The sequence below is a fragment of the Drosophila novamexicana genome, unplaced genomic scaffold (assembly GCF_003285875.2).
Source record: "Drosophila novamexicana strain 15010-1031.04,08,12 unplaced genomic scaffold, DnovRS2.1 tig00000485-arrow-pilon, whole genome shotgun sequence".
In the NCBI taxonomy this organism is placed as follows: Eukaryota; Metazoa; Arthropoda; class Insecta; order Diptera; family Drosophilidae; genus Drosophila; species Drosophila novamexicana.
The window spans coordinates 4,247,440-4,274,889 of NW_020824808.1; the positions used below are offsets into that span (position 1 = coordinate 4,247,440).

At 37.8% G+C, this 27,450-nt stretch overlaps 4 protein-coding genes across 6 annotated transcripts; 1 reads left to right on the forward strand and 3 right to left on the reverse strand.

Annotated features, from left to right (window-relative positions):
* The first annotated feature begins 131 nt into the window (after positions 1 to 131).
* On the forward strand, positions 132 to 2,545 carry LOC115761650. The gene is made up of 7 exons (XM_030703489.1): positions 132 to 416; positions 479 to 786; positions 847 to 1,397; positions 1,448 to 1,594; positions 1,669 to 1,779; positions 1,842 to 1,999; positions 2,062 to 2,545. Exons 1-7 carry the CDS (start codon positions 209 to 211, stop codon positions 2,343 to 2,345), a joined length of 1,767 nt encoding a protein of 588 aa, XP_030559349.1. The 5' UTR covers positions 132 to 208; the 3' UTR covers positions 2,346 to 2,545.
* Positions 2,546 to 7,765: 5,220 nt separating this feature from the next.
* Positions 7,766 to 10,420, reverse strand: LOC115761728. 3 transcript variants are annotated; one of them, XM_030703608.1, is made up of 7 exons: positions 10,136 to 10,420; positions 9,775 to 10,082; positions 9,163 to 9,719; positions 8,954 to 9,100; positions 8,784 to 8,894; positions 8,133 to 8,290; positions 7,766 to 8,069 (listed from the first exon to the last, which is right to left on the reverse strand). In XM_030703608.1, the coding sequence occupies exons 1-7, from the start codon at positions 10,347 to 10,349 to the stop codon at positions 7,792 to 7,794; spliced, it is 1,773 nt and encodes a 590-aa protein (XP_030559468.1). In that variant the 5' UTR covers positions 10,350 to 10,420; the 3' UTR covers positions 7,766 to 7,791. The 3 variants fall into 3 exon arrangements, with proteins under 3 accessions (XP_030559468.1, XP_030559469.1, XP_030559470.1); XM_030703609.1 differs by lacking the exons at positions 7,766 to 8,069; positions 8,133 to 8,290 and adding an exon at positions 8,532 to 8,655; XM_030703610.1 differs by lacking the exons at positions 7,766 to 8,069; positions 8,133 to 8,290 and adding an exon at positions 8,544 to 8,659.
* Positions 10,421 to 11,182: 762 nt separating this feature from the next.
* LOC115761660 lies at positions 11,183 to 13,587 on the reverse strand. The gene is made up of 7 exons (XM_030703501.1): positions 13,303 to 13,587; positions 12,933 to 13,240; positions 12,322 to 12,872; positions 12,124 to 12,270; positions 11,939 to 12,049; positions 11,719 to 11,876; positions 11,183 to 11,656 (listed from the first exon to the last, which is right to left on the reverse strand). Exons 1-7 carry the CDS (start codon positions 13,508 to 13,510, stop codon positions 11,370 to 11,372), a joined length of 1,770 nt encoding a protein of 589 aa, XP_030559361.1. The 5' UTR covers positions 13,511 to 13,587; the 3' UTR covers positions 11,183 to 11,369.
* Positions 13,588 to 22,891: 9,304 nt separating this feature from the next.
* Positions 22,892 to 26,171, reverse strand: LOC115761661. The gene is made up of 7 exons (XM_030703502.1): positions 25,907 to 26,171; positions 25,539 to 25,846; positions 24,920 to 25,488; positions 24,723 to 24,869; positions 24,557 to 24,667; positions 23,408 to 23,565; positions 22,892 to 23,325 (listed from the first exon to the last, which is right to left on the reverse strand). Exons 1-7 carry the CDS (start codon positions 26,121 to 26,123, stop codon positions 23,039 to 23,041), a joined length of 1,797 nt encoding a protein of 598 aa, XP_030559362.1. The 5' UTR covers positions 26,124 to 26,171; the 3' UTR covers positions 22,892 to 23,038.
* Positions 26,172 to 27,450: the final 1,279 nt, after the last annotated feature.

Consider the following 27,450-nt stretch of genomic DNA (forward strand, 5'->3'; position numbering starts at 1 on the left):
CGTCATGTATTTTTATACTGGGTGGCAACTCTGTTTCAATATATTGAGGTTTGGTGACGTAGTTTTTGGATTAATCTAGCAATCCAGGAATAGTTATCTTGAAACATAGTTAAACTGGAAATATTCATTACAAATATACGACTCACTCAAGATATACATAGAACATAACACTCCAACATATTTTAAAATACAAGTAGATATATTCACAATGCCGTGTTTTAAGCAAGAGAAGAGCCGCTCCCGGCGGGATACCACATATGATACGGATCCGGTAGCGCCGAAGCCGGTTCGTCCGCGCGCCTTAAAATACCATGGACTCTTCGGCATGTCCATTGCGGCCCAGCATCTCATTGTTGACGATAACTGGTCTCCGAGTTCGATCAATGAGCAATTTACAAACATGACCGAACTGCTGAGTACGTGCTGCACGCTATTTGCGCACATATCCTGTTGTCCTGATCATAAAATGCTTCCTTAGGTCGCTTCTTAATATACAAACGGCATGAGACGAAGACGAATCATTCGCGCCTCTTGGTGGAGAGTAAGCGTTTGAAAACGCAGTGTGCTGATGGGCGCATCAAGCTGAAGAATATCTCGTCCGGGAATAACGCCCATAAGATACGCAACTTTTTGATCAAGCACAAGGAAATGCAGCGTCTCTACCAGAAGATGCCCATTCACCTGATTGTGGACAATATTAATCAGCGCACCTTTGTCCTGCGCAAGGAGCGGGATCGTCTGGAGGACCGTTTGACGGGGCTAAAAATGAAATATAAAAACCTATTAGTCGGTCACAAGTTAGAAGTTCAATGATTAAGCACATATTAAGACTCCACTCTCTTACAGGTAAGCCGATCGAAGGTGGAAAATATGATCAAGTATGAGAATGAGTTTGTTCTGGAGGAGGAGCGCCTATCGCGTGTATTTCAGAAGAGAATAGAAAACTCCAACATGCGTTTGAAAGCTATTCGCACCATTAACATCACATACAAAAAAATGGTGCAGGTGCTGTTGCAGGATGAAATATTTTATGAGCCAATTTTGCGCTCTCTCGACGACGACATGGAGGATCAGGTGAATTTTATAAAGCACATACTCTACCTTGGCATGCCGGCGATCGCCAAGTTTAAGCATCTAAATTGCGAGTTTTTTCAATTGGAGTCGAAGTCGCGAAAAAATTTTCAAGCTAAAATAAAAATATTGAACTCTCTGAAAAAGCCTGTTGTTACCGGCCCGGCGGCAGTCAAGGTCAAAGAGATATCAGCAGACCCCAAGCGATATGTGCGTGCGACCGAGAGCATGCAAACTCTCAAGGTGCAGCTGATGTCCATTGAAAAAACGATTAAAAACCTAAAATTAACGACCTTATGCTCGCAAGCGAAGGAGATTTATCCGCGGTAAGTCTTAAGTCAGTAATACTTAAACTGTATCTAAATTCTTTCAACAGCATAAAGGGTAAATTTAAGGAAAATGTAGAACTGCGTCGTAAGATCGAACATGATTGGCAGTGTAAGCGAATGCTGCGCGCCAAAAGGCAATGCGCGAGTATGCTCTCGAACTTATTAATAAATAATCTATCCGAGGAGGAAATTAAGTAAGAAGCCTTTCAATTTATTTATTCATATTGTTCCTTAATAACCTATTAAATTTTTCTTATCTGCTCGACAGTCGCCTGGAGCGCATTAGAGAATTAAAAAAAATCCTGATAGTTGAAAACGAATTTGAGGAGGAAAATGTCTCGTATATTAGGAATCGCGCCGATCTGTATGTGATGCTGCGGTGAGCTGTTAAAAAAGGCACTGTATTTCAATCAGATTTGTAATTTTCATTTGTTTTCACAGCCTATTTCTTTGGAACTTGATGGAAGTCCTCCGCCATGTAGATCGAAGTCCCAATCAAGTTAACAGAGATTATCCAAATTCGTATTTAAGGCTGCCACTTCTCAAATTCGAGCTGTACCACATGTACGCTGTGCCCCCAGAGCTATATCCGACAAATAGTTGAGTTTAGTTATCCTCTTGAAGGAATCGTATAACATTTTGTGTTTTCTGCTATACACAGTTGATGTTATTATGCATTTACTTAAGCGTTCGGTATACAAGTTGATGAAGGGCTACCGTCCGAAGATGAGTGAAAGATTAAAGGAGAGTAAAAATAGTTATCATCTCGCTTTTCTGGCTACTTTTGAGCCGCTCGAAACCATCCAAGACGAAGAGCAAGATAAACCTGCAATGGGAGATGATTTAGTTACCGACAAGGCCATGGCCAACATTCCGAATAGCAAAAAGATTAAGGCACAGAGTGCCAAAATTGTGGAGGAAGCTTTCAAACGGGATGAACAATAGCTTTTGGCTTGGCTTTGTGTCTATAAATATTTAGCTTGAGATACATATTTTCATATTACATCTTACACATTACATATATACACTGCGCTTCATCAGATTAGCGCCCCCTTTACATTCTTAGCAATTATTGTCAAAACCATCTCAAAATTTTTGTCCATTTGACACCAACTTTCTTACAATAAAACCACAATGGCTTTTCTAGCATTCAAGTTAATATTATAATTAAGTTTTATGTAAAACTATTCAAAAACAGGAGGTTCTAGTCGGGAGCTCCCGACTAGGGAATGCCCTGAACCCTCTTATTCCAACATCAAATGCAGCTCGCAAAACGTGCTCGATTGAAGTAATAAAGATAAATTAAAAGAAAGAAAAAGTTCCCTTGGCAGGGCTCGAACTCGCAACTAACCTCACTACTTGTCGCTGTCTCTACTCAACACCCCGCCCAGCCAACCAAAAAAAAAAGTTTCCTCGGTAGGGCTCGGACTCGCGACAGACCACACCACTTGCCACACTGCCTCTACTCAACAGCCACACCAATCGTTAAGTCATTATGAGAAAAAAACGAATTAAAATAGCAGCACAGAAAACAATCGAAATTGCAATGCTGAAGAAACCGAAGGAGACGTGCATGAATGTATGTGTACATGTACACAGAAATTCTTGGAAACACGTTCTGAAAAATTCAATTGCATTAAAAATGCAATCTCCGACCCCATTAAGTATATATATTTTTGATCAGCATCAACAGCCGAGTCGATCTAGCCTTGTCCGTCTGTTCATCTGTCCATCTGTTCATCCGTCCGTCAGTCCGTCTGTATGACCGCAAGGATCTTAGAAACTATAAGAGCTAGAGACTTGAAATTTTAGCTGTAGGTGCTTCTAGTCCATGCGCAGATCGAGTTTGTTTCCGATAATCGAAAAATTACTCAGTTTCCAAGTAATCGATTAGAATCGATATCGACATCCTGTTTATTGAGCAAATTGGGCAAATAATAAGAGCTAGAGTCACCAAATATGATATGTTGCTTCTAGAATATTAAATATTTGTCAAGTATCTTTCATTTTATACCTATCGCCACCTCCCCGCTACCACTGCAGAGCTATAAATCAAGTTAATAACCCACTTGTATTGCTGTTATGTATGACTTTAATTTAAGCTACTATCGATTTATATATTCTTAGCATGTAAATTATCGCCCAATTGAATTGCGATTTCTAGCATCTCTCTCTTATGATGAAATAACTGAACACACGACTTGTGAAAATTACCTAATTTAAATAAACATGAATTAATAACAGAAAAGTGGTGTCAGAAGTGGTCTAAATTAGCATTATTATCGATCAACTACGAGACGTCATCTGACTAGCGCCATTTAGTCAGCAGTGCAACAAGCGGGTCAAAATTAAAGTGGACAGCAATCTCTACAAAAGTACCGCCGTTTGCAATGCTAAACTTCAAGGGCGGAGAAGACTGTACAGTGCAAGACTACTTCCAACAATTCCAATGGGCAATGCATCTGCATATGGGAGCTGAACTGAATTCAGCGCTACGGTTTCTGATAAGTCCAAGGCAACCAGAGACTACAGTTCAGCGAGATTAAGGAAGTGCTTATTAATCAGTTCGATGACAAACGAAACATTTGCGCAGAGAGCTTCAAATTCCGCCAACTACGCCAGGAACCAGAGGAGTCACTAGCAGCGTTTGTTCTACGCTTGAAACAGCATTTTGCAAGTACGACTCGTTTTTAGACAGAATGCAAACAGAACAAATGCTTTTCGGCATGCAAAATCGCATACGAGGCTGCATATTCCAGGGAATTGATACTTCGATCAGCAAACACGGTTAATGACAACCAAGATACGATACAGAGCCTACATGCAAACTGGGCTTCTCGCCAATCAGGAGGAAGCCGTTAAGCGGAGTGAAGCAAGGAAGCAAATGCTACGGATGTGGAGGGCAACACTTGCGCAAAGATTGCAAATTCAAAAACGAGAAATGCTACGTGTGTGGTAAAATAGGGCATATAAGTAAGGTATGTAAAGCCAATACGAAACAGATTTCCGAGTCAACAGATTCAGACACCCCGGAAGAAATACAAATTATTCAACAATCGAATACCAACGCCATCAAGTCAGTAGGTAGAAAAATCATATCAATGAAGATTGGGGGAATAAAAATACGAATGGAACTGACCACATGTGCAAAAGAAATTGATTTTACTGGGATCCTTACAAACAATTCTGTCAACACCAACGACATAGATCTGGAAATGTTCTCAACGAAAGGAAGCGCGGTGAAAACAATAGCAGAACAAGCGGCGGGACTGACTACGAGTAAGAGGACACAACTAGAGCAAATACTAACAAAATTTGATGCGATATTTGACTCTGTAGCAGGAACCGTCAAAGGACCAGCTATTAAGGTGCACCTAAAACCGGACGCGAAACCAATTTTTGCTCGCGCAAGAGATGTACCATTCGCGCTGCGTTATTGTTATGCCAAAGAGATCGACGCAAAAATTGCTGCAGGCTTCTACAAACGAGTTGATTGCTCAGAATGGGCATCCACAACACATGTGGTAACGAAGAAAACGGGAGGTATACGAATCACTGACAACTACAAACCGAATGTAAATGCTCAGATGATCATTGATGAGCATCCGATTCCGAGGACAGAGGATATATTCAACCAAATGAGAGGATCAGTGTTCGCACACTTGGATGTGACTGATGCATATTCACATTTGCGCAGTGATGACGCACACGTACTGACATTGAATCCGGCAACACACGGACTCATTCGACCGACTCGGGTAGTGTACGGAGCAGCGAACATACCGGCAATTTGGCAGAAAACAAGGGAGACCGCACTGAAAAATATTCCTAACGTACGTAACTTCCTTGACGATATTCTAATATTTGCAAAAGATGTTGATGAGTTGCTAAGAACCTTAGAAGCAACATTAGAAAAATGTTATTCGCCGCATTTTCGGTTGAGTATCTGGGACACACGATTGAGGCAGTAGGCATACATAAATCAACTAAACATATTAAGACATCTAAAAAGCACCGAAACCATCTACAATCGAGCACGTGCAGCTTCCAGTTACAGCTTCGCTAGTTGCTCGAGAAACTAAAGAAGACCAGCATTTGGACAAAATCTTGGAGAGCGGCCAATGTCTTACAAGAAATGGATACAAATCACCAGAGTGCAAGTATGAGATATCATCGGGCTGCATAACTTTCGAACATCGTGTGGTTATCCCGACTAACCTTCAAAAACTCATCCTGGACGAACTACATAGGGCCCACTTGGGTATAGTAATACTGAAGGGTATTGCACTCTCTTTTGTCTACTGGCCAAAACATGCGAATCGACCTCCAAAATGCTCAGATCACTATTGGGAATACCCTTAGTCACCATGGGAACGCATTCAAATCGACTATGCGGAACCTTTTGATTGTTACGGATGCATACTCAAAGTGGTTGGACGTTAAGATCACAATGTCAATAACGGCAACAACAACAAGCGAATTACTAGATTATTTATTTGCTATGTATGGCGTCCCCCTTATGGTAGTGTCCGATAGCGGGACAAATTTCACTTCGGCCGAATTCAAGCAATACCTCACATCTGTTGGCGTCAAATACCACAAGATATCAGGACCCCGCAACGAACGGTGAAGCAGAAAGAAATGTCCAAACGGTAAAAAGTGCGCTAACGGCAATGGGAACGACACCCAACACACTTAAAAGAAACGTAAACGAATTCTTACAGCAATACAGAAACGCTCCGCATAGCACAACTGGTGAAGCTCCAGCGAAACTTTTCTTAACCACCAAGAAAAAGGTATTAACAAAACAATTTTTAAAATGCAAGCAGTCGTGGCGCCAATTTGAGGTTAAGGATAACTACATCCTTCATTTCTGGAAACCCGAGAATGGATAAGTTGATACGAGGAGAGATCGTAAGACGTTTGGGTGACCTTCATTATGAAATTCGACACAAGAATAAATACCATAAAAGACATATCAATCAGATACGAGTCACAGGGTGAAAGAAGGGAAGACAACAACAACAAAACATAGAGGGAAGGAATCCAGAAAATACACCTTACTACACAGCAGTGAACATCAGCATAACTAGAGATTCACCACCTGCTTATAACACAACAGATCAGAGACCAAGGGAGTACAGCATTGGATCAGATTTAACGACCGACAACAGACAGGGTGATCAGGCCGACGAAAATGATAGCTACAGAACACCGAAAGCTTTGCGCACAACTGAAAATAATAGTTCATTAAATCAAGATGTCCTTATGTCAGCACCAGCATTTCTAACAGCATGGTAATTGCGACTTTTTTCTGTTCTGCTATTATAATTCGTTTTTTTTTTCTCAATAATACTTAATTGTTGGTGTGGCTGCTGAGTAGAGGCATATCAAGTAATGCGGTCAGTTGCGAGTTCGAAACCTGCCAAGGGAATTTTTTTTTTAAATTTATTTGGTGTTGGAATAAGAGGGTTCAGGGTATTCCCTAGTCGGGAGCTCCGACTAGAACCTCGCACTTTTTTTTTGTGGCTGGTGTGGCTGCTGAGTAGACACGGCGGCAAGTAATGCGGTTCGTTGCGAGTTCGAACCTTGCCAAAGGAACTTTTCTTAAATTTATCTTGTACTGCGTTTTCAAACGTTTAATTTCTACCAAGAGGCGCCAACGATTCGCCTATATCTCTTGCCACTTGTAGGTGACGCGACGCGCTAAGAAGCCACTCACGCCAATAGCAATCTAAAAATCTTTTATACCCTGAGCCCATTAAAAATGGGTATAAGGGTATATTATATTTGTGCAAAATCCAAATGTATGTAACAGGCAGAAGGAAGCTTCTTCGACCCCATAAAGTATATATATTCTTGATCAGCATCAATAGCCGATTCGATCTAGCCATGTCCGTCTGTCCGTATGTATGAACGCAAGGATCTCGGAACCTATAAGCGGTAGAGAAAAAATGAAATTTTAGATGTAGATGCTCCTAGTTCCCGCGCAGACCGAGTTTGTTTCCGATAATCGATAACTTACTCCGTTTCCAAGCAATCGATAAAAATCGATATCGATATCCTGTTTTTTGGGCAATTTTGGTAAATAATAAGAGCTAGAGTCACCAAACTTGACATATAGCTTCTAAAATAGAATATATATATATATTTGATGTTAGAACCTCCTACTTGTTTTTTCTATATATTTTTTAATACACAAAAATACATAAAATCGAATTTAAGACATCAATAAGGTTTCTCAAAATTCTTCATGTTTCCCTTAGATAATTTTGTATAAGATTCTTGTATAGTTTCTTATAATAGTAAACAAATATATTTTATTCAAAAGTATAAAAAATACCATTTATCTAATATTTTTTTTTTTTTTCGTTTGTTTAAAAAAAATATCTTAGCTGTATTCATTGAATCTGGCCGATTCCACAACTTTGGCACTGAAAGCTTTAATTTGCTTTCGAGACGGAACCGTGGCATTCTCTTTCTCATAGTCGAGACCAACCACAGCCATGTGCTCATCGTCTTCATTGACATTTGAATACATTTTGCGAGTAGCCAAAAAAGCTTGATGATATTTATTCCGGCAGATCCGCGTCTCCGATTCCATTTGCACCTTGTAGGCCTTTACCAGCTTGAAAACCTTACGCTTGAGAACATGCATGAGTTTATCAACTGCGTATTTCGAAATAACTAATATTTGTAATGGTTTTTTTGTGGAGCGTAGCTTAACTTAACTGTCTTGCTCGAAGAAGCCTGGCGGCAAGGCGCGCATACCAAACAATTCGAATTTAAGCAATGGTAACTTCAAATACGAATTGGGATATCTAATATTGAAGTTCCTGGGATTATGATCGACATTTTGCAAAATATCAATAAGGTTCCAAATGCTAACGCTGCATTAAATAAGAAAAAAGGATTAGAACAGAAAAAATGTGAAAGGATGGATATCCTTGGCATGCCGAAGATTAAATACCATTGTATATATACACATATATGATACCAATTTAATTGCTACGATAATTCAAAAATATATCATATATTACGAGAATGTAAACATTGCAATTGCTGGGTGGGGTTAAGAATTCTTGAAAGGCAAACGACTTTGGGACAATCCAATTTTAACCGATATAATATATATTATGTAGTGATACAATGTTAACAAGATTTTACTCGTAAACGCAAATGGTGGGGAGAAAGAGCTTAGAGGCTAAGTTTAGACCCACCATTCCTTAAAGATATAACTAGCCGATCCGGCCGACTGTCTGCAACAAAAAGTTCGTGACGATGTTATGAAATTGAGAGAGACCATTTTCCATAGAAAGAGACAGACGGGCAGGCCGATATCGAATCGGATGTTAATGCTGATCAGAAATATATATACATTACCGTAACATTACGTAAATATTCGCGCAATTATTGATATGGTCCACAACAGATTGCTCGAAATCCTCATCCTTTTTTAAAATCATTTTCAATTCTCGAATGCGTTCAAGTCGACTGTCGAATAATATAAGACGTTTAATAGGATATATGAAATAATTCCAAACAGTACACACTTTACTTCCTCTTCGGATAAATTGTTTACTAGCACCTCGTCCAGCACAGTCGTGTATTTCATTTTAGACCTGAGTATGTGATGAGCCTGCAGATCGTTTTCGATATCCCTGCAAAGGCTTTTATTGTTCTGCACTTGACCTTTAACGCTGCAAAACGCGAAAATTTTCTTTAATTTGGTTAAATTTTGCAAGAATTTCTGTGCACTAACCGTGGAAAAATCTCCTTTGCTTGCGAGCAAAGTGTTACATATTTTAAGTTTTTGATGGTTTCCTCGATGGACTTTGACTGCATCTTCAGCGATGCCATGCTGCGCGTTTCTCGCACATAGCGTTGGGCATCTTCGGTGGTGACGGGTTTCAATTTATCCTTCGGTGGACCCACAACAGCAGCAGGCTTTTGCAATGAAGCTAAGATTTTCAGCTTGCCCTGCAGATTTTTCCGCGACTTTTCATCTAAAAGTTTAAACTCACGATTAAGCTCATTAAACTTGTTAATGGCAGGCATGCCTAGATAAAGGATATGTTTAATCATATTTTTCTGATCCTCGATGTCGTCATCGAGGGAACGCAGAATGGGCTCATAAAATATTTCATCCTGCGACAGAACTTGCACCATTTTTTTATATGTAGTATTAATGGTGCGAATGGCTCTGAGCCGCACACTAGAGTTTTCTATTTTTTTAAGCAACACACGCGACACGAGCTCCTCCTCTATAACAAACTCGTTTTCGTATATGATCCGATTCTCCATATCGGAGCGATCTATCTGTTTAAGCGAGTATATTGATCCATGTTTTACCTTCTCGGAGCTTTATACCTACCAGAAGTTGATTATATTTCCGTTTTAGCTGATCCAACCGATTACTTAAACGATCTCGCTCCTTACGCATGACAAAAGTCCGCTGATTGATATTTTCCAAGATCTGATCTATGGGCATCCTCTGGTAGAGACGCTGCATGTCTGTGCGTTTGATCAAATAGTTGCGTATCTCATGGGCATTATTCCCGGTCGAGATATTCTGCAGCTTAAGGCGGCCATCGATGCACTGCGCTTTCAATCGTTTACTCTCGCTGCAGAGACGCCTGCGGTTGGCTTCCTTTTCATGCAGATTGTATATGCGGCGACGGGCTAAGGAACAGCATAGGCTCAGGATCATAGAATCAGATGATACAAGCACTTACTCAGCAAGTCATTCATGAATGTGAACTGCTCGTTCAGCGAATCGGGCGACCAGTTATTGTCAACAATGAGATGTTGGCTCGCAAATCCCATGCCCAGAAGTCCATGGAATTTCATGGACCGTGGACGAACTGGTTTAATCACGACGTCTTTCCCATCCCGCTTACCCCGCTGCGGGCCCACTGATAGATTCCTCTCTCGCTTAAAGCATGGCATTTTAGATAAATGTAGTTAATATATTTTTTAATATATATGTTTGTATTGTTATGTGCGTCTCAATTGGAATGAGTTGTATGCTTTGAATGTAAGCTTCGTGTTTTGAATAAGTTCATCAATATGAAAGTTTTTCCACAGCCAACATTTTGAACGGAAGGGAACATGACTAAATAAGAACAAGTAAGAGGCTCTAGTCGGGAGCTCCCGACTAGGGAATACCCTGAACCCTCTTATTCCAACACCAAATAAATTAAAAAACAAGAGGTTCTGAACCATCTTCTCCCAACTTCAAATGCATATATATATTCTATTTTAGAAGCTATATGCCAAGTTTGGTGACTCTAGCTCTTATTATTTACCAAAAGTGCCCAAAAGCAGGATATCGATATCGATTTTTATCGATTGCTTGGAAACGGAGCAAGTTATCGATTATCGGAAACAAACTCGTTAGGCGCGGGAGCTTGGAGCATCTACATCTAAAATTTCAAGTCTCTAGCTCTTATAGAGAAGATCAAGATCAAGAATATATATACTTTATGGTGTCGAAGATGCTTCCTTCAGCCTGTTACATACAGCTCCTGTTGGAGCATCTACATCTAAAATTTCAAGTCTCTAGCTCTTATAGAGAAGATCAAGATCAAGAATATATATACTTTATGGTGTCGGAGATGCTTCCTTCAGCCTGTTACATACATTTGGATTTTGCACAAATACAATATACCCTTATACCCATTTTTAATGGGTTCAGGGTATAAAAACCATAATCGACGATCAAATATTTTAAAAAAATAGAATATTTAATATCTTGAATGTTAGAAAAGCCATTGTTTTATTATAAAAAGAATTGATAAGTCAAATGGACAAAAATTTAGAGATGGTTTTGACAATATTGAACAATTGCTAAGAATGTAAAAGGGGCGCTTATCTGATGAAGCGCAGTGTATATATATGTAATGTGTAGAATGTAAAATATGTGTCTCAGGCTTAATAATATTTACAGACACAAAGCCAAACCAAAAGCTATTGTTGTTCATCCCGTTTGAAAGCTTCCTCCACAATTTTGGCACTCTGTGCCTTAATCTTTTTGCTATTCGGAATGTTGGCCAAGGCCTTGTCGGTAACTAAATCATCTCCCACTGCAGGTTTATCTTGCTCTTCGTCTTGGATGGTTTCGAGCGGCTCAAAAGTAGCCAGAAAAGCGAGATGATAACTATTTTTACTCTCCTTTAATCTTTGACTCATCTTCGGACGGTAGCCCTTCATCAACTTGTATACCGTACGCTTAAGTAATTGCATAATAACATCAACTGTGTATAGCAGAAAACACAAAATGTTATACGATTCCTTCAAGAGGATAACTAAACTCAACTATTTGTGGGATACAGCTCTGGGGGCACAGCGTACATGTGGTACAGCTCGAATTTGAGAAGTGGCAGCCTTAAATACGAATTTGGATAATCTCTGTTAACTTGATTGGGACTTCGATCTACATGGCGGAGGACTTCCATCAAGTTCCAAAGAAATAGGCTGTGAAAACAAATAAAAATTACAAATCTGATTGAAATACAGTGCCTTTTTTAACAGCTCACCGCAACATCACATACAGATCGGCGCGATTCCTAATATACAAGACATTTTCCTCCTCAAATTCGTTTTCAACTATCAGGATTTTTTTTAATTCTTTAATGCGCTCCAGGCGACTGTCGAGCAGATAAGAAAATATTAATAGGTTATTAAGGAACAATATGAATAAATAAATTGAAAGGCTTCTTACTTAATTTCCTCCTCGGATAGATTATTTATTAATAAGTTCGAGAGCATACTCGCGCATTGCCTTTTGGCGCGCAGCATTCGCTTACACTGCCAATCATGTTCGATCTTACGACGCAGTTCTACATTTTCCTTAAATTTACCCTTTATGCTGTTGAAAGAATTTAGATACAGTTTAAGTTTTAACTGACTTAAAACTTACCGCGGATAAATCTCCTTCGCTTGCGAGCATAAGGTCGTTAATTTTAGGTTTTTAATCGTTTTTTCAATGGACATCAGCTGCACCTTGAGAGTTTGCATGCTCTCGGTCGCACGCACATATCGCTTGGGGTCTGCTGATATCTCTTTGACCTTGACTGCCGCCGGGCCGGTAACAACAGGCTTTTTCAGAGAGTTCAATATTTTTATTTTAGCTTGAAAATTTTTTCGCGACTTCGACTCCAATTGCAAAAACTCGCAATTTAGATGCTTAAACTTGGCGATCGCCGGCATGCCAAGGTAGAGTATGTGCTTTATAAAATTCACCTGATCTTCCATGTCGTCGTCGAGAGAGCGCAAAATTGGCTCATAAAATATTTCATCCTGCAACAGCACCTGCACCATTTTTTTGTATGTGATGTTAATGGTGCGAATAGCTTTCAAACGCATGTTGGAGTTTTCTATTTTCTTTTGAAAAACACGCGATAGGCGCTCCTCCTCCAGCACAAACTCATTCTCATACTTGATCAGATTTTCCACCTTCGATCGGCTTAGCTGTAAAAGTGGAGAGTCTTTATATGTACTTGATCATTGAATTTCTAACTTGTGACCGACTAATAGATTTTTAAATTTCATTTTTAGCCCTGTCAAACGGTCCTCCAGACGATCCCGCTCCTTGCGCAGGACAAAGGTGCGCTGATTAATATTGTCCGCAATCAGGTGAATGGGCATCTTCTGGTAGAGACGCTGCATTTCCTTGTGCTTGATCAAAAAGTTGCGTATCTTATGGGCGTTATTCCCGGACGAGATATTCTTCAGCTTGATGCGCCCGTCAGCACACTGCGTTTTCAAACGCTTACTCTCCACCAAGAGGCGCGAATGATTCGCCTTCGTCTCATGCCGTTTGTATATTAAGAAGCGACCTAAGGAAGCATTTTATGATCAGGACAACAGGATATGTGCGCAAATAGCGTGCAGCACGTACTCAGCAGTTCGGTCATGTTTGTAAATTGCTCATTGATCGAACTCGGAGACCAGTTATCGTCAACAATGAGATGCTGGGCCGCAATGGACATGCCGAAGAGTCCATGGTATTTTAAGGCGCGCGGACGAACCGGCTTCGGCGCTACCGGATCCGTATCATATGTGGTATCCCGCCGGGAGCGGCTCTTCTCTTGCTTAAAACACGGCATTGTGAATATATCTACTTGTATTTTAAAATATGTTGGAGTGTTATGTTCTATGTATATCTTGAGTGAGTCGTATATTTGTAATGAATATTTCCAGTTTAACTATGTTCTAAGAGTTGATAACTATTCCTGGAATACTAGATTAATCCAAAACCTACGTCATCTAACCTCAATATTTTTAAACAGAGTTGCCACCCAGCTAAATACATGACGATCTGCTATTTTATGCACTTATCTAATTTTCTAAATGTATGAAAAGACGAAAGTAATGTTTTTATACCCTTGCAGAGGGTATTATAATGTTGTCGTGAAATGTGTAACGCATAGAAGGAGACATCTCCGACCCCATAAAGTACATATATTCTTGATCAGCATCAACAGCCGAGTCGATATAGCCATGTCCGTCTGTCCGTCTGTCCGTCTGTTTCTATGCGAACTAGTCCCTCAGTTTTAAAGCTATCTTGATAAAACTTTGCAGAACTCCCTCTTTCTGTTGCCCGCAGCAAATATGTCAAAACCAGCTGGATCGGACCACTATATCATATAGCTGCCATAGGAACGATCGGTCGAAAATTAAGTTTTTGTATGAAAAAAGATTTTTTTTATCAAGATATCTTGACCAAACTCGGCATTTATTAGTTTTACTATGTTCCTCATATGCATGCAAAATCCTATTAAGATCGGACCACTATATCATATAGCTGCCATAGAAACGATCGGTCGAAAATTAAGTTGTTGTATGAAAAAACATTTTGTTTTTCAAGATATCTTGACCAAACTCGGCATTTATTATATATATCTGTCATAGGAATGATCGGTCGAAAATTAAGTTGTTTTATAGACAAATTTTTTGTTTCACACGATATCTTGACCAAACTCGGTATTTATTAGATTAACTATGATCCTTATATATATGCAAAATCCTATCAACATCGGACCACTATATCATATAACTGCCATTGGAACGATCGGTCGAAAACCAGGTTTTTGAATAAAAACCTTTTTTAGTTATCAAGATATCTTGACCAAACTCGGCATTTACTATTTTCCCGGTCTTCTTAGATACGGGCAAAGCACTATGAGCATTATTATCGTTTCATTCTTTTATTGTGATGCGTGATAATGCATCAGCAAAGAAATTGTCTTTACTCTTGAGATATTCTACAGTAAAGTCATACTCTTCTAAGTCTAGTCTCATTCTTGTTAATTTTGAATATGGACTTATCACTGAAAACATATATGTCAATGGTCTATGATCTGTTTTGATTTTTAAAAATGTTGACCATATATATATGGTCGAAAATTTGTTATTGCCCAGTGTATTGCTGCCAATTCTTGTTCGGTTGTGTTTTTATTGCTTACTCTATTTGTAAATGAACGAGAAGCATATGCTACGGGCAAATGTTTATCTCCATATGTTTGAGTTTTAATTGCTCCGCAGGCTAATTTACTGGCATCGGCTTTGATGCAAAATTCTTTGCTAAAATTTGGGTATTTTAGTAGAGCTTGTTTTATGTAATCGAACGCATTTTGGCATTCAATTGTCCATTCAAAAGGAACATTCTTTTTACATAATCTGGTTATTTGCCGTGAATAGTCGGCGAAGTTTTTAATAAATCGTCTGTAGTAGTTGCAGAATGCTACGAATCTTCTAGCGCTATTAGCGTTCGTAGGGACTGGGTATTTTTCAATGACATCGTAATATTCTGGCAAAATACCATAATCAGTACATTTGTGACCTAGAAAAGTCACTTTATGCATGAAGAATGTGCATTTTTTTTTGGATGTAGTCTGAGGTTGTGTTTCCTACACAAGTCAAAAACGTTTGTTAAGTTTTAATCATGTGATTTTCGGAACAACCGATGACGATTAAGTCATCCATATACAAGAATGCTTGTGAAGGGTCTAATCACGAAAATGCTATTGTCATCATCCTTTGAAAAGAATTTGGCTCAATTTTTAATCCATATGGTAATCGTGTGAAACGATAAGCGCCATTGCTCGTTGAAAAAGACGTATTTCTAGATTGTTCTTTTATTCCTATTTGGTGGAAACCGGACATTAAGTCCAAGCATGAAAAATATTTAGCTCTTCCTAATTGATCAAGAATATCATCTATTCTTGGTAACGGAAATTTGTCAGAGTAGTTTTTTATTTATTTGACAATAGTCTATAACTAATAGCCATCTCTTGGTATCGGATCCCGGTAATCCCTTTTTTGGAACGAGAAGTATTGGGCTGTTCTATTCCGATACAGAGGGTTCTACAATTTTATCCGAGATGAGTTTTTCGACTTGTTTATTCACTTCTTCTTTATGAGTATGAGGAATTCTGTAATTTTTTATGTACACTGGCTCAGTATCTTTAAGTCTCAATTCTTGTTAGTTGTTATTGATTCGGTTTCAAGTCCGAATATGTCAGTATACTTGGTGCAGAGGTCTTTTAGTTGTTTTTTAAATAATTGGGGAAAGTTCTTTTGTAATTTTTCCATCACCATTTCCTGGCGATCTTTGCTAATTTCTTGGACTGTTTCATATACACTTAGCTTTTCTATTTTAATGTCGTTAATATTTACTATTTTTATTGAATTTGTTGTATTTAAAATTCGGAAAAAATGTTTGTTGATTATTGGAAATAGTATTTCCAATGAATATTCCTATATCAATTTCTTGATTCGGAATGAAAATATTGTTTTCTGGCGAAACAATATTGTTTTAACGAACTACTTCAGAACGAGCTGGAAGTATTCTGGCATTATTATCACAAGTGTGAAATATTGGTAGTTTTATTGGATAATTTAAATTATTTGGCCGAAGTATTAGAGAATCACATGTTTGTGTGAAATCTAATTGGCAATTATATTTTTTAAAGAAGTCTATACCAATAATACCATCGCTAGGTATTGGAAAATCTTGTCCGACTATATAAAATTCGTGTGTAATGACATATTTTCCTGTAGATAATTCTACAAATACCAATTCTACCAATTCCATATATTTGGGTTGATATGTTCGAATTTCTATTTTCAAATATATCAACATTTTCTTTTAATAGAGATATGCCTGGACCAGTATCTAGCAATAGCGTAAATGCTTTGCCTGTTTTTTCATTATTTGTTTTAATAAAAATACTGAGGTTTAGATTTACTATGTGTACTTTTGTATTTCTTTGTGAATATCATAAGGGGTATTGTGGTTGTTACCTTGGTTGGAATAATTCCTTCCTAGGTTATGACCACGGGCATTATCTCTATAAGGTCCTCTGTGGTTGGTGCTATAATTTTAGTTATTTGGGTTATAAATATCACGACTATTTGGTCTACCTCTTTGGGTGTAATGGTAATTATTACCTCTACCTCTGCCTCTGTGAGGCAACACAGTACTGGCACTTCCGGTCATTTCAGTGCTGCAATGGATATATTTACCCATGACGTCATTGAAAGTGACGAAGTTTCCTGCTTCCAAGATAATACGGAGTTTATCATGTTCGCAGTTTTTAATCATAGCAGAAGTCGATTCTTTTGTAGAGAATATTTCTGCATTGTCAGGGTCTAAGCCATCGCCAATATATGCTGCTTCGAGTTGCTTTCGCAAGTTGTCGATTTCAACAGTATATTGTGATGCTGTTTTACCTTTTTGTTCAGTGTTAAACAGTTTCGCTTTTAATACATCAGGTGATTCACCTTTGAAGTTACCCTTTAGTTGAGTGATTATGGCAGAGATTGTAGTTTCATCTTCTTGGTTGCCTTTTGTTCTCTCAACTATGCGTAGAGCTGTTAGGAACCGATCGAGTGACAGTTTTTACCGTCAAATTCAGGGATAGATGATGAAACTTGTTTCACATATTCATTTTGTCGGTTTCCTCGATCGTTTCTGTATCGCTGTTGATTTCTGTGCCTATTAGTGGCTTAGACTCATCTAAGTCGTTAAGCTGGGTTTCATTAAAATCAGTCAATAGAGTTAGATCTTTTGGAACATTTATTTCAATGTTCTGTCTAATGCCGATAGCTTTCAATCTTGTATTTAAAGTTGAGACATTGTTTGGAATGCTCTTGTGTGAGCTTATCTTGAAGTTCATTTACAACCTGTACTATGTTATTATATTGTTTTACCAATATCTGAACATGGTACTTTAGTGTTTCGACTTTAATCGGTGTATCTTTATTTATCAACCATATTTAATTGGTCTTTAAGGTCATTAATGGTTTTCGCTAATGTATTCCATTCCATAATATTTTTGGAATGCTTAAAGATGCAGTCGTATCGGGTGGTCTTGATTTATAATTTTTACTTTTACTTTTCCCCTTTGATTTGTGAGCATTGAATTAATGGGCTAGTGTTCTGACTTTCGTTTTCGAATTGGTATATGCTAATGAATTCCCGATGTTTTTGTCAAATAGTTAACGCGTTATTTGTATATCTTAAATGATCTTTATCATTTTTGGTGTTTTCAACTTTATTAATGTGAAGAATTATGAGTTTTTATATTCCGTTTAGGTTGATGGCTCTGCTCATATAACGTCTTTTAATTATTTTATTGTGTTTTACGTAAATGGTAAACAGAAATTGACAAACTAATACGATTGTTAAAATGACTCGTAAGATCAACAAAGATTTTATATCTTCAGTGTGATCTATGATTTTGACATAATTCACTACGTTGGCCATATTGTCTTTTGTTTGACCGTCGTCACTGCCAAACCAACCCATATTGGAAAAGTTTATTATTTTTCAACAAAATTTATATTTTCCAACTCTGAGGGCAAGTGGAGATAAATTAAAGAAAATCTATCAATGGCCTTTCTTTTTTTTTATATTTTTAATTTTTTTTTAGTTTCTGTCATTTTAATAATTTGTCTTTGAAAACTGTTCAATTATTGTAAATTTGAATTTTCAACTAATATAGGAAAAGGAAAAGTAAGTTAGGAAAAGTAAGTTAGGGCATACGGTCCATAATAGTCTAACCAAATGTGTTAGTAAAAAGCCTAACAGATTTTAGTATTTTTCAAGTAGCGCTTTCGCGCATCGGCTTGAATTAGAGTTTATATTTAAGGGCAATTTAGGCATTGGCAGGCTTGCAGCCGTAATTGCGTTGCTTCGCACCAGTACGAAGTTGTTTCTCGATGATTTCGAGATTCTTTATTTTTTCATTTCTCCCCTGGGGCGTTGTCGTTGTCTTGATAAGATCCTGTAGGAGTCTTCTTTGTTGAAGCAGTTTAATCCTTCTTCCGCTGGTTTTCTTCTTTTCCTCCCTCTGTTGTCGTGCCCGGTACTCAGCTATTGTGAGTGGGCGTGGTCCATCGTTGGGGTACACCTCTAAGGCCTCTTGCAGGCTGACGCATCCCTTTGCTCAACGGGAGCAGCCTCTTCCAGTCGAACGTTGCTCATTTACTTCTCGGTATCTGCTGCTGCTGTCCGGGGCCTATGGGCTCAGGCGGTGCCGGTGCTGGTCATCGCACAGGCTGTCTTTGGTTTACTCGTTCGTGTCATCTGTTAAGTTGCTTGAATTTGAAATTGTTTTCTCTGCTGTTGTCGTTGAATCAGATTCTGTTGCTTGTCACTTTCGACTTATAAGACATGTTGCACAATGTTGATTGCAATTTTTGTTCATAATTTTAATCAATCTTTGTTTTTGACGCACTCTCATTATGCACTATTATTAATTTATATTAATTTTTTTTGTATTTTCCGCACAACAATTTCAACATTTTAATTTTTATTCATTATTATTTTTTGTTTTAACACAAACGGCAAACCACTGTCACGGTCGCCAATTAAATAATTTAAAATGCTTGACAGTTTATTATCTAAAGTCTTTAGACGTTGATGATATTTTATCGACTGATGTGTCGTTCAATTATATGTTTGTTTCCTAAGTATATAAGTCTCTGTCGCTGAGTACAGCGGCAGAGCTGGAGCATGTATGTATATATGCATATGCATAAAGCATATACATTGAGCATTCGTCAGAATATGCAGACGTTGCACTTATGAGTGGGCGATCATATTTCAAATGTACTTCAAAATGCGTTATGTTTAGCAACAAAGTGTCGCAAAATGGGTTATTGTTTATTTTATCTGATATACCATTACATTGGCTGGGTATGTATTATGTATAAGTTGCTCATGGTACCGAACATGCTTTGTTCATGTAGATAGTACTCGTAAGAATGTCAGTTTCTTATAGACCTAGAGAAGGATTTTCCTTTGAGTAAGGTATAGCTCGAACAGCAGCGTAGAAATATTGTCATAAGACACGTTTTTTTTTAAGTTTGTCGTTTTGTTATAGCTCGTGTAAAATTAAGCTAGATTTACATTGATTTATTTGGATATTTTTGTAGCTACAGCTTTCATGAAAATTCCATGCCTGATCGTTGCCTCTAATATTATTGCATTGATGTGTATATATGTGTGTGTGGGAGGGGAGTTTCCTACTCTACGGCGCCCCGCTGTTTATTCAAAAGTGTTGTATACTTGTAGGCATAGCGCAAATTATTAAAATATACTTTAGGTACATATTTATTTTCAATATCTTAAAAATTAAATAATCACAATTTCGAAAAGTAAAAGTTTTAAAAATAAACACAATTTTTGGTAGACTCATAAAAGATAATTTATTGGTATGTTGCAGAAACCTTTTATGAGGAAGTTTTATATAAAATTTTAACGCTTAAGTGAGAACATTTGTATTATTGGCACAATCAAAACCAATAAAAAAAACTTGTTTTAACAATAAGTAATTCTGCTTTACGATTTTGCTAACCAACTGTAACGAGAAGAATTTTCGGATTCAGTTTTACGGACCCATAATGCTTAGTAAAATTATATAAAAAAAATCTGTTACAACGTGTATTGTATCCGAACTTTATTTAATCATAGTTCAGCATATTGCTGCCCCTGTGTTATTTACACAATTTATAAATCAACTATATATAGATATTTGCATTATATATATTGGATTTGATTTAATGTTTTTTTTTTAATAATAGTGCAGCAAGCAATTAAATAAATGGCTAATACAACGCATGCCTTATAACATAATACATATACACACATACATAAATATATGTATAGTTGATTTCTATTCGTTTTAAATATACAATAATCATAATGCATCTCCTCACAAATTGAAATAATACTTAACATTTACAAATTGAATCTGGGACCAAATTAAAACTAGCTTGGAATGCTTTAAAAATACGAGTTATTTCTAATTTTTTCCATTTTCTTTACTGCCTTGAAATCAACAAGAATTTTTAACAATAAACAAAATCGTGTGTGAAAATAAAACAGACTATTCTGTCTATACTAAACATAACAATAGAAAATTAGTTAAGTTTCTTTTTTGTTATTTTGTTTGAAGACGGATTAAAGTATTGCAAAATGTTACGAGGCGCTAACACATTTATCATATTTGCTCTCACTTAAGCATAATTATAACATAGTTTATAGCTTTATGGCGTCTATAAAAGACTTGATTTTAATATTTATGTATCATTTCTGACAGTGTACAATATTTTCAGTATTTAACAGATTCCATTAAACGTGTTTCATTTTTGTTCAGCTTTAGGTTTAGTGATTGGCGTAGGACACAACTACAGGTTTTTGCTTACACTTATTTTGAAGGATGTACATACATATACGTAGGTATATTTGCACCTTTTTTAAATATTTTTTCTGTTGTTTTGTTTCACTTTAAATATTTTTTAAATATTTTTTCTGTTGTTTTGTTTCACTTTAGCTAATTATGGAAATTGTTGCATACACTTACATAAATAGATGTATACATATAAATATTCAAACTCATTTTAACTTTTATAGTAATAATATAAATATATATGTATATATATATACGTATATGTATATAGCAATTTCATTTATATATGTATATATGTGTGTGTGTTTTTGCTCAACATGATTATAGAATTCTTAGCATTTCCTTTTCGTATGTAGCATATTGTAAACATTTATAATTTCTTAGTTTTGTCTTGAATTTCATTATTTTTATAATATCTGCAAATATATATTTATATATATTATATTATGTGTATGTGTGTGTGTGTGATTTTGTAATGTTTGCTGGTCTATGAGGTTATAGCGCTTAACGTGTGTGTGTGTGTGTGTTTCTGTGTGTGAGTGCGTGTTGCGATGGCGCCATATAACGCCCCAAATGGATCGAGTGGAACATTTTTATTGCCTCCATTCTGCGTCGCCTGCGTGGGTTGCATAATGCCCGTCGTTGGCCCCGCCGCATTATTGTGCGGCGCGCCCATCATCGTCGGTTGCCCCCCAGTCAAAGGGGTTGCCTGTGCCAGCATATTCGGCTGCTGACCCATCACAGGAATGCCCTATAATAATCAAAATATAGAATTAGTCTATAAGTTATTCCCGCAGATGCAGTTTGTTAAATGACTGACTTCACGAACTCGATAAAAACCTATTTTCAATTATAGGCTTATATAGCGTATCTCGGAGCTTATAAGAGGCAGAGACAACAAATTTGATTTAGAGTCTGTCAGGTCATATTTATCCCATGATAGTTCAAAAAAGAACGTACCACAAGGACTGAATTTAATCCAGAACTCATTCGCTACAGTATTATTAGCAACAGATACATTTCTGTTTTATAGGTCAGATAGTATCAAACTAAGGAATGTGGAAAAAAAGCACAGCTGCAGCGTAAAGAGCGCAACTTAATGCGCTTCTCTGTGCATGCGTCTGTGTGTTTAGGGTATTTTCCCGTCGGATACTCTTACTGGTTTAATTTTAAGTTGACGGTGACTGCTTGAATGGCACTTAGATTATTTTGTCTAAATAAAGTTGTTAAATATTTATGAATATTTCATTTACAATAGAAATTTCGGTTTTCTTTTCTCCCTAGAGGAAGTGGCTTTTTATGGGGTCAGAGGAAATGATTAAGGGGGCCTATTGAAATGCTTATGCACACTATAACGAGCTTAATATTGTTTAAATATTTAGCACCTAAGTGTTGTAAAGTATGTCGTTGAACCCACAGATCGTATTATATCCAAAACTATTTTTTAAATGAAGAACAATCACAGCTTTGATCTATAAGATAAGTATCTGGGTACACAGCTCATAAATAAAATGAGAGACTCTCTTGGCCACAATTGTGGCGACTACTGAAAACCCAAACAGGAGGGCGTCGCATTGCAGCCGAATTCCAAAGCAAAAGCCAAAGTTGAGGCGATGAAATCCCAGACAGCGCTGCCAACCGACTGTTTGCAGCAATTTTGGATCAATTATATGAAGTTAACTAGCGACTTCAGCAGACAACGTCATAGCCTCAACGCTTCCATTGTTTGGCTGGCGATTGTCCAATGCAACTCACGATTTATTCAATTTTTCTTCTAATGTTTTTTTTTCCTCATGTTACTATTTATTATGACCAAATTCATTGCATTACTCTACAATCGGATGTGTGTAGACTCTTAAAAGTTTGGCCATCAGCTCTCTTAAATATTTAAGACTTAAAATTTTGTTGGTTTAAATTAAAAGAGATACATGTGGGTTATTCATCCCGTTTTGCCAGTTCCTCTAAGAATTTACTACTCTGCGCCTTTATCTGTTTGCGATTTGGCACATTTGCCATTGTCTTGTTCTCCGTAAGTAGATCATCTCCGGGCGACACGACCTGCTGCTCATCCTCATCGACTTGCTCGAACAATTCGAGGCTGGCAAGGAAATCGGCATGATACTCTTCCCTATTGCGAGCTAAAATTGCCGGTTTCATTTCCATCAAGTAGCCCTTCATCAATTTGTACACCTTACGCTTCAATACGTGCATCACAATATCAACTGTGTAATTAAAATAATTTCAGATGTATTATATTGCTATATATATATTATATTGTTATATATCATATTATTTGTACTCAACTGTTTTCCTCGTAAATCTCTGGTGCTGCGGCGCGCATATTGAGCATTTCGAATTTGAGAAGTGGCAACTTCAAATACGAATTCGGATAGTGAGAACGCAATAATTTTGGCTGGCGATCTACGTGCCGTAGTATTTCAATAAGATTCCAAATACTTACGCTGTAATAGTAAATTTATTTAAGTTAATTTATTAACGAAAAATCGAATGCTGGGAATTAATGCAAAATAAAAAAGTAGGAGGTTCTAGTCGGGAGCTCCGGACTAGGGGACACCCTGAGCCCTCTTCTTCCAACACCAAATGCAAATATATATACTATTCTAGAAACTACATGTCAAGTTTATTATTTACCAAAATTGCCCAAAAAACAGGATATCGATATCGACTTTTATCGATTGCTTGGAAACGGAGTAAGTTATCGATTATCGGAAATAAACTCGATCTGAGCAGGCACTAGGAGCACTTACATCTAAAGTCCCTAGCTCTTATAGGTTCTGAGATCCTTGCGTTCATACATACGGATGGACGGACGGACGGACGGACGGACGCACATGGCTAGATCGACTCTGCTATTGATGCCTGTTGCATACATTTGCATTTTGCACAAATACAATATACCCCTTTTACCCATTTTCAATGGGTTCAGGGTATAAAAATGTCCCTTAATCTTAACGGGGCTCAAAATATCTCTAATACTCAACGGCTTATGACATAGTCTACATTTTACACACTTGATGAAAATCCCTCATTCTTCGCTGCCAATGGCTTAGTCTGGCAACATGGTGCATAATTTAAAAAAATCCCTTATTCTTAACTGCCAATTGCATAGTATAGCATGGTTATGGAAGGTCAGAGTGTTTGTGTAACATATTTTAGGCATGTCAAGCAACGCTTGAAATCTTAGGCCATAAGAGCATTATATTGATTTATTTTTTTTCGATATCACCTCATTAGACATATTGGATAAATGATAAATACGGAGTATTCGCTTAGCCATGGAACTTATAGACATTGTAGTTAGAGTTCAAATGATTAAGCATATTTTCAGCTTAATTTTCTGCCGGGTATTTGTGATTAATTAAGCTATTTTAGTCTCTCAAATTCGGGCAGCTCAGTTCTAATTTAAAAATGTAATATATTGTGTTTACTTACCGCAACATGACATAGGCATCGCCGCGATTTTTCAGATAGGTTAAAGTCGACTGCTCGTACTCCGTTTCGGATGCAAACATTTTGCGCAAATCCTTAATGCGCTCAAGCCGACTGTTGAGCATGATTTTAACTTAAGTAACAAATTAGATTTTAAAAAGTATCTCACTTGATCTCCTCCTCGGATAGATTGTTCACCAGTACACCCTTCAAAACATTGGCGCATTTCATTTTCGTCTCGAGCATCTCATGAGCCAACATATCGCACTCGATGATGCGATGGAGCTTCTCATTGTTGTCCACTTGGCTCTTCATGCTGCAATTGGAATATTCAACTTGGGTTGTTTATCGTATCAGAACGCTTACCGTGGATAAATCTCCCGCGCCTGCGAGCAAAGTGTCACAAACTTCACCTCCCTAATTGTCTTCTCGACGGACTTGAGCATTAGCTTGAGCACGAGCATGCTGCGCGTCTCCCTCAAATAGCGCTTGGGATCTGCGCTGGGTGGGATCTCCTCTTTGGCCTTGCCACGCGTTGCCAGCAAAGAACCGAGTGGCTTTGCGATTTTAAATGAGGACAACATATGTAGCTTAGCCTGAAGATTTTTCCGAGACTTATCCTCCAGCTGTCGGTACTCGTAGTTAAGCTCCTTAAACTTGGCTATGGCCGGCATACCCAAATAGAGTATGTGCTTTATGAAATTCGCCTGATCCTCCATGTCCCCATCAAGAGAACGCAGAATTGGCTCATAAAAGATTGCATCGTGACGTAGCACCTGTATCATTTTCATATATGTCGAGTTGATGGCCTTGATGGCCTTCAAGCGCACATTCGAATTCTCAATTCTTTTGATGAAACCACGCGATTTGATCTCCTCATCCAACACATATTCGTTTTGATACTTGATACGATTTTCCAGCATGGCGCGTTTCATCTGCATTAAAGAAATTAATCACAATAGCTAGACCCTAGTCGGCAACTTACTAGCATATCTCGGTATCGACTTTTTAGTTGAACCAATCGACACTCCAGACGATCCCGCTCCTTGCGCAGGACAAATGTACGCTGATTGATATTATCCACGACCAGGTGTATGGGCATTCTCTGGTACAGACGCTGCATGTCCCTGTGGTTGGTCAAGAAATTGCGAATCTTGTGGGTATTATCTCCGGTAAGTATTTTCTGAAGCTTAGACCGTCCATCGCGACACTGTAATTTCAACCGTTTACTTTCTAGAAAGTAGCGCTGCCGATTGGCCTTTGTCTCGTGCCGCTTGAAGACCGCACGACGGGCTATCAATAAGTATTATTTGACATTAAGGTATATGTGTACAATGTGCATCGAAGACTTACCCAACAATTGAGACATGCCCCCGAATTCCTCGGTCAATGAGTTGGGCGTCCATCGATCGTCAACCATCACATGCTGGCGCACATAGGACATACCAAAGAGTCCATGGAATCTCAAGGCGCGAGGATGCACTGGCTTGGGCGCCAATACATCTCGTTCGGGCGCCTTATCACGCCGAGGGCGGCGTGATAGACTCTTCTCACGCATAAAGCAGGGCATTGCAAGTGTTCTTATTTATTCGTTTTCTTTTATATATATTTTTATCTCAAAAAAAAAAAAAAATTAAATTAAATGAACTTAACCGTAGAAAGAACTAACAGTCTGAATAAATAGCAAAACAAATTAGTAAGTAGTAAATAGAAAGTAAATTCATTGCTAACCTAAATTGAAAACTCCAAAAACTTATTTCGGGCTCTCATTCCAGTGTATGCCTTAGACAAAGACCATTGTTGCAATGGCTAGTTCATTTTCCGGACTTATAGTTCATTTATATAATAACTATAATAAAAATTTAAATAATATTTAATATTAAATTTAAGACAACTCTACATCCATCTAATACTCCTGATCTTACAAAACAGATCTTAGCAAGTGTTAATTACTCTTCGATTGTAATTTAAACAAGGAAGAGGTTCTAGTCGGAAGCTTCCGACTAGGGGATACCCTGAACCCTCTTATTCGAACACCAAATTCAGCTCGCACTACGAGCTCTTTTGCTTTAGAAGTAACAAAGGTAAATTAAAACAAGTAAGAGGTTTTAGTCGGGAGCTCCCGACTAGGGGATACCCTGAACCCTCTTCTTCCAACATCAAATGAATATATATATTCTATTTTAGAAGCTATATGTCAAGTTTGATGACTCTAGCTCTTATTATTTACCAAAATTGCCAAAAAAACAGGATATCGATATCGATTTTTATCGATTGCTTGGTAACTGAGTAAGTTATCGATTATCGGAAACAAACTCGATCTGCGGGAACTAGGAGCATTTGCATCTAAAATTTCAAGTATCTAGCTCTAATAGGTTCTGAGATCCTTGCGTTCATACATACGGACGGACGGACGGACAGACGGACGGACGGACGGACGGACAGACAGACGGACATGGCTAGATCGACTCGGCTATTGATGCTGATCATGAATATGTATACTTTATGGAGTCGGAGATGCTTCCTTCTGCCTGTTACATACATTTGGATATGGCACAAATACAATATACCCTTATCCCATTTTTAATGGGTTCAGGGTATAAAAATAGTTTCCCCGGTAGGTGTCGAACTCGCTACAGAAAACACCACTTGCCACCGCCTCTACTCAAAAGCCACACCAATAATTGAGTCTTCGTGTGTGTGTACATGCATACAGATATTCTTCGAATTTTCGCTGGTGCCGCAAACTTTTATTTCTTAACCGATCTTCATGAAATTTTTTACAGTACATCTTATCGTACTATAGAATATTTTTGTACTCTCAAAAAGTAAATTGCATTATAATTGTAGGTTAAATTGGTGGGCAGTAGAAGTTGGGCTATTAACATGATTTATAG

What these genes read in the sequence shown, in the direction of transcription:
- LOC115761728 (XM_030703608.1), bottom strand. Translation starts at nt 10,349, where the DNA reads ATGCCATGCTTTAAGCGAGAGAGGAATCTATCAGTGGGCCCGCAGCGG. An exon ending in ATTCATGAATGACTTGCTGA is followed by an intron (nt 10,083 to 10,135) that starts GTAAGTGCTTGT and finishes GCTGTTCCTTAG; the next exon opens with CCCGTCGCCGCATATACAAT. An exon ending in GGAAATATAATCAACTTCTG is followed by an intron (nt 9,720 to 9,774) that starts GTAGGTATAAAG and finishes TCGCTTAAACAG; the next exon opens with ATAGATCGCTCCGATATGGA.
- LOC115761650 (XM_030703489.1), top strand. Translation starts at nt 209, where the DNA reads ATGCCGTGTTTTAAGCAAGAGAAGAGCCGCTCCCGGCGGGATACCACA. An exon ending in TGAAATATAAAAACCTATTA is followed by an intron (nt 787 to 846) that starts GTCGGTCACAAG and finishes ACTCTCTTACAG; the next exon opens with GTAAGCCGATCGAAGGTGGA. An exon ending in AGAGCTATATCCGACAAATA is followed by an intron (nt 2,000 to 2,061) that starts GTTGAGTTTAGT and finishes TGCTATACACAG; the next exon opens with TTGATGTTATTATGCATTTA.
- LOC115761660 (XM_030703501.1), bottom strand. Translation starts at nt 13,510, where the DNA reads ATGCCGTGTTTTAAGCAAGAGAAGAGCCGCTCCCGGCGGGATACCACA. An exon ending in AAACATGACCGAACTGCTGA is followed by an intron (nt 13,241 to 13,302) that starts GTACGTGCTGCA and finishes ATGCTTCCTTAG; the next exon opens with GTCGCTTCTTAATATACAAA. An exon ending in GCGAAGGAGATTTATCCGCG is followed by an intron (nt 12,271 to 12,321) that starts GTAAGTTTTAAG and finishes TTCTTTCAACAG; the next exon opens with CATAAAGGGTAAATTTAAGG.
- LOC115761661 (XM_030703502.1), bottom strand. Translation starts at nt 26,123, where the DNA reads ATGCCCTGCTTTATGCGTGAGAAGAGTCTATCACGCCGCCCTCGGCGT. An exon ending in GTCGATACCGAGATATGCTA is followed by an intron (nt 25,489 to 25,538) that starts GTAAGTTGCCGA and finishes TCTTTAATGCAG; the next exon opens with ATGAAACGCGCCATGCTGGA. An exon ending in GATGCCTATGTCATGTTGCG is followed by an intron (nt 23,566 to 24,556) that starts GTAAGTAAACAC and finishes TTACTATTACAG; the next exon opens with CGTAAGTATTTGGAATCTTA.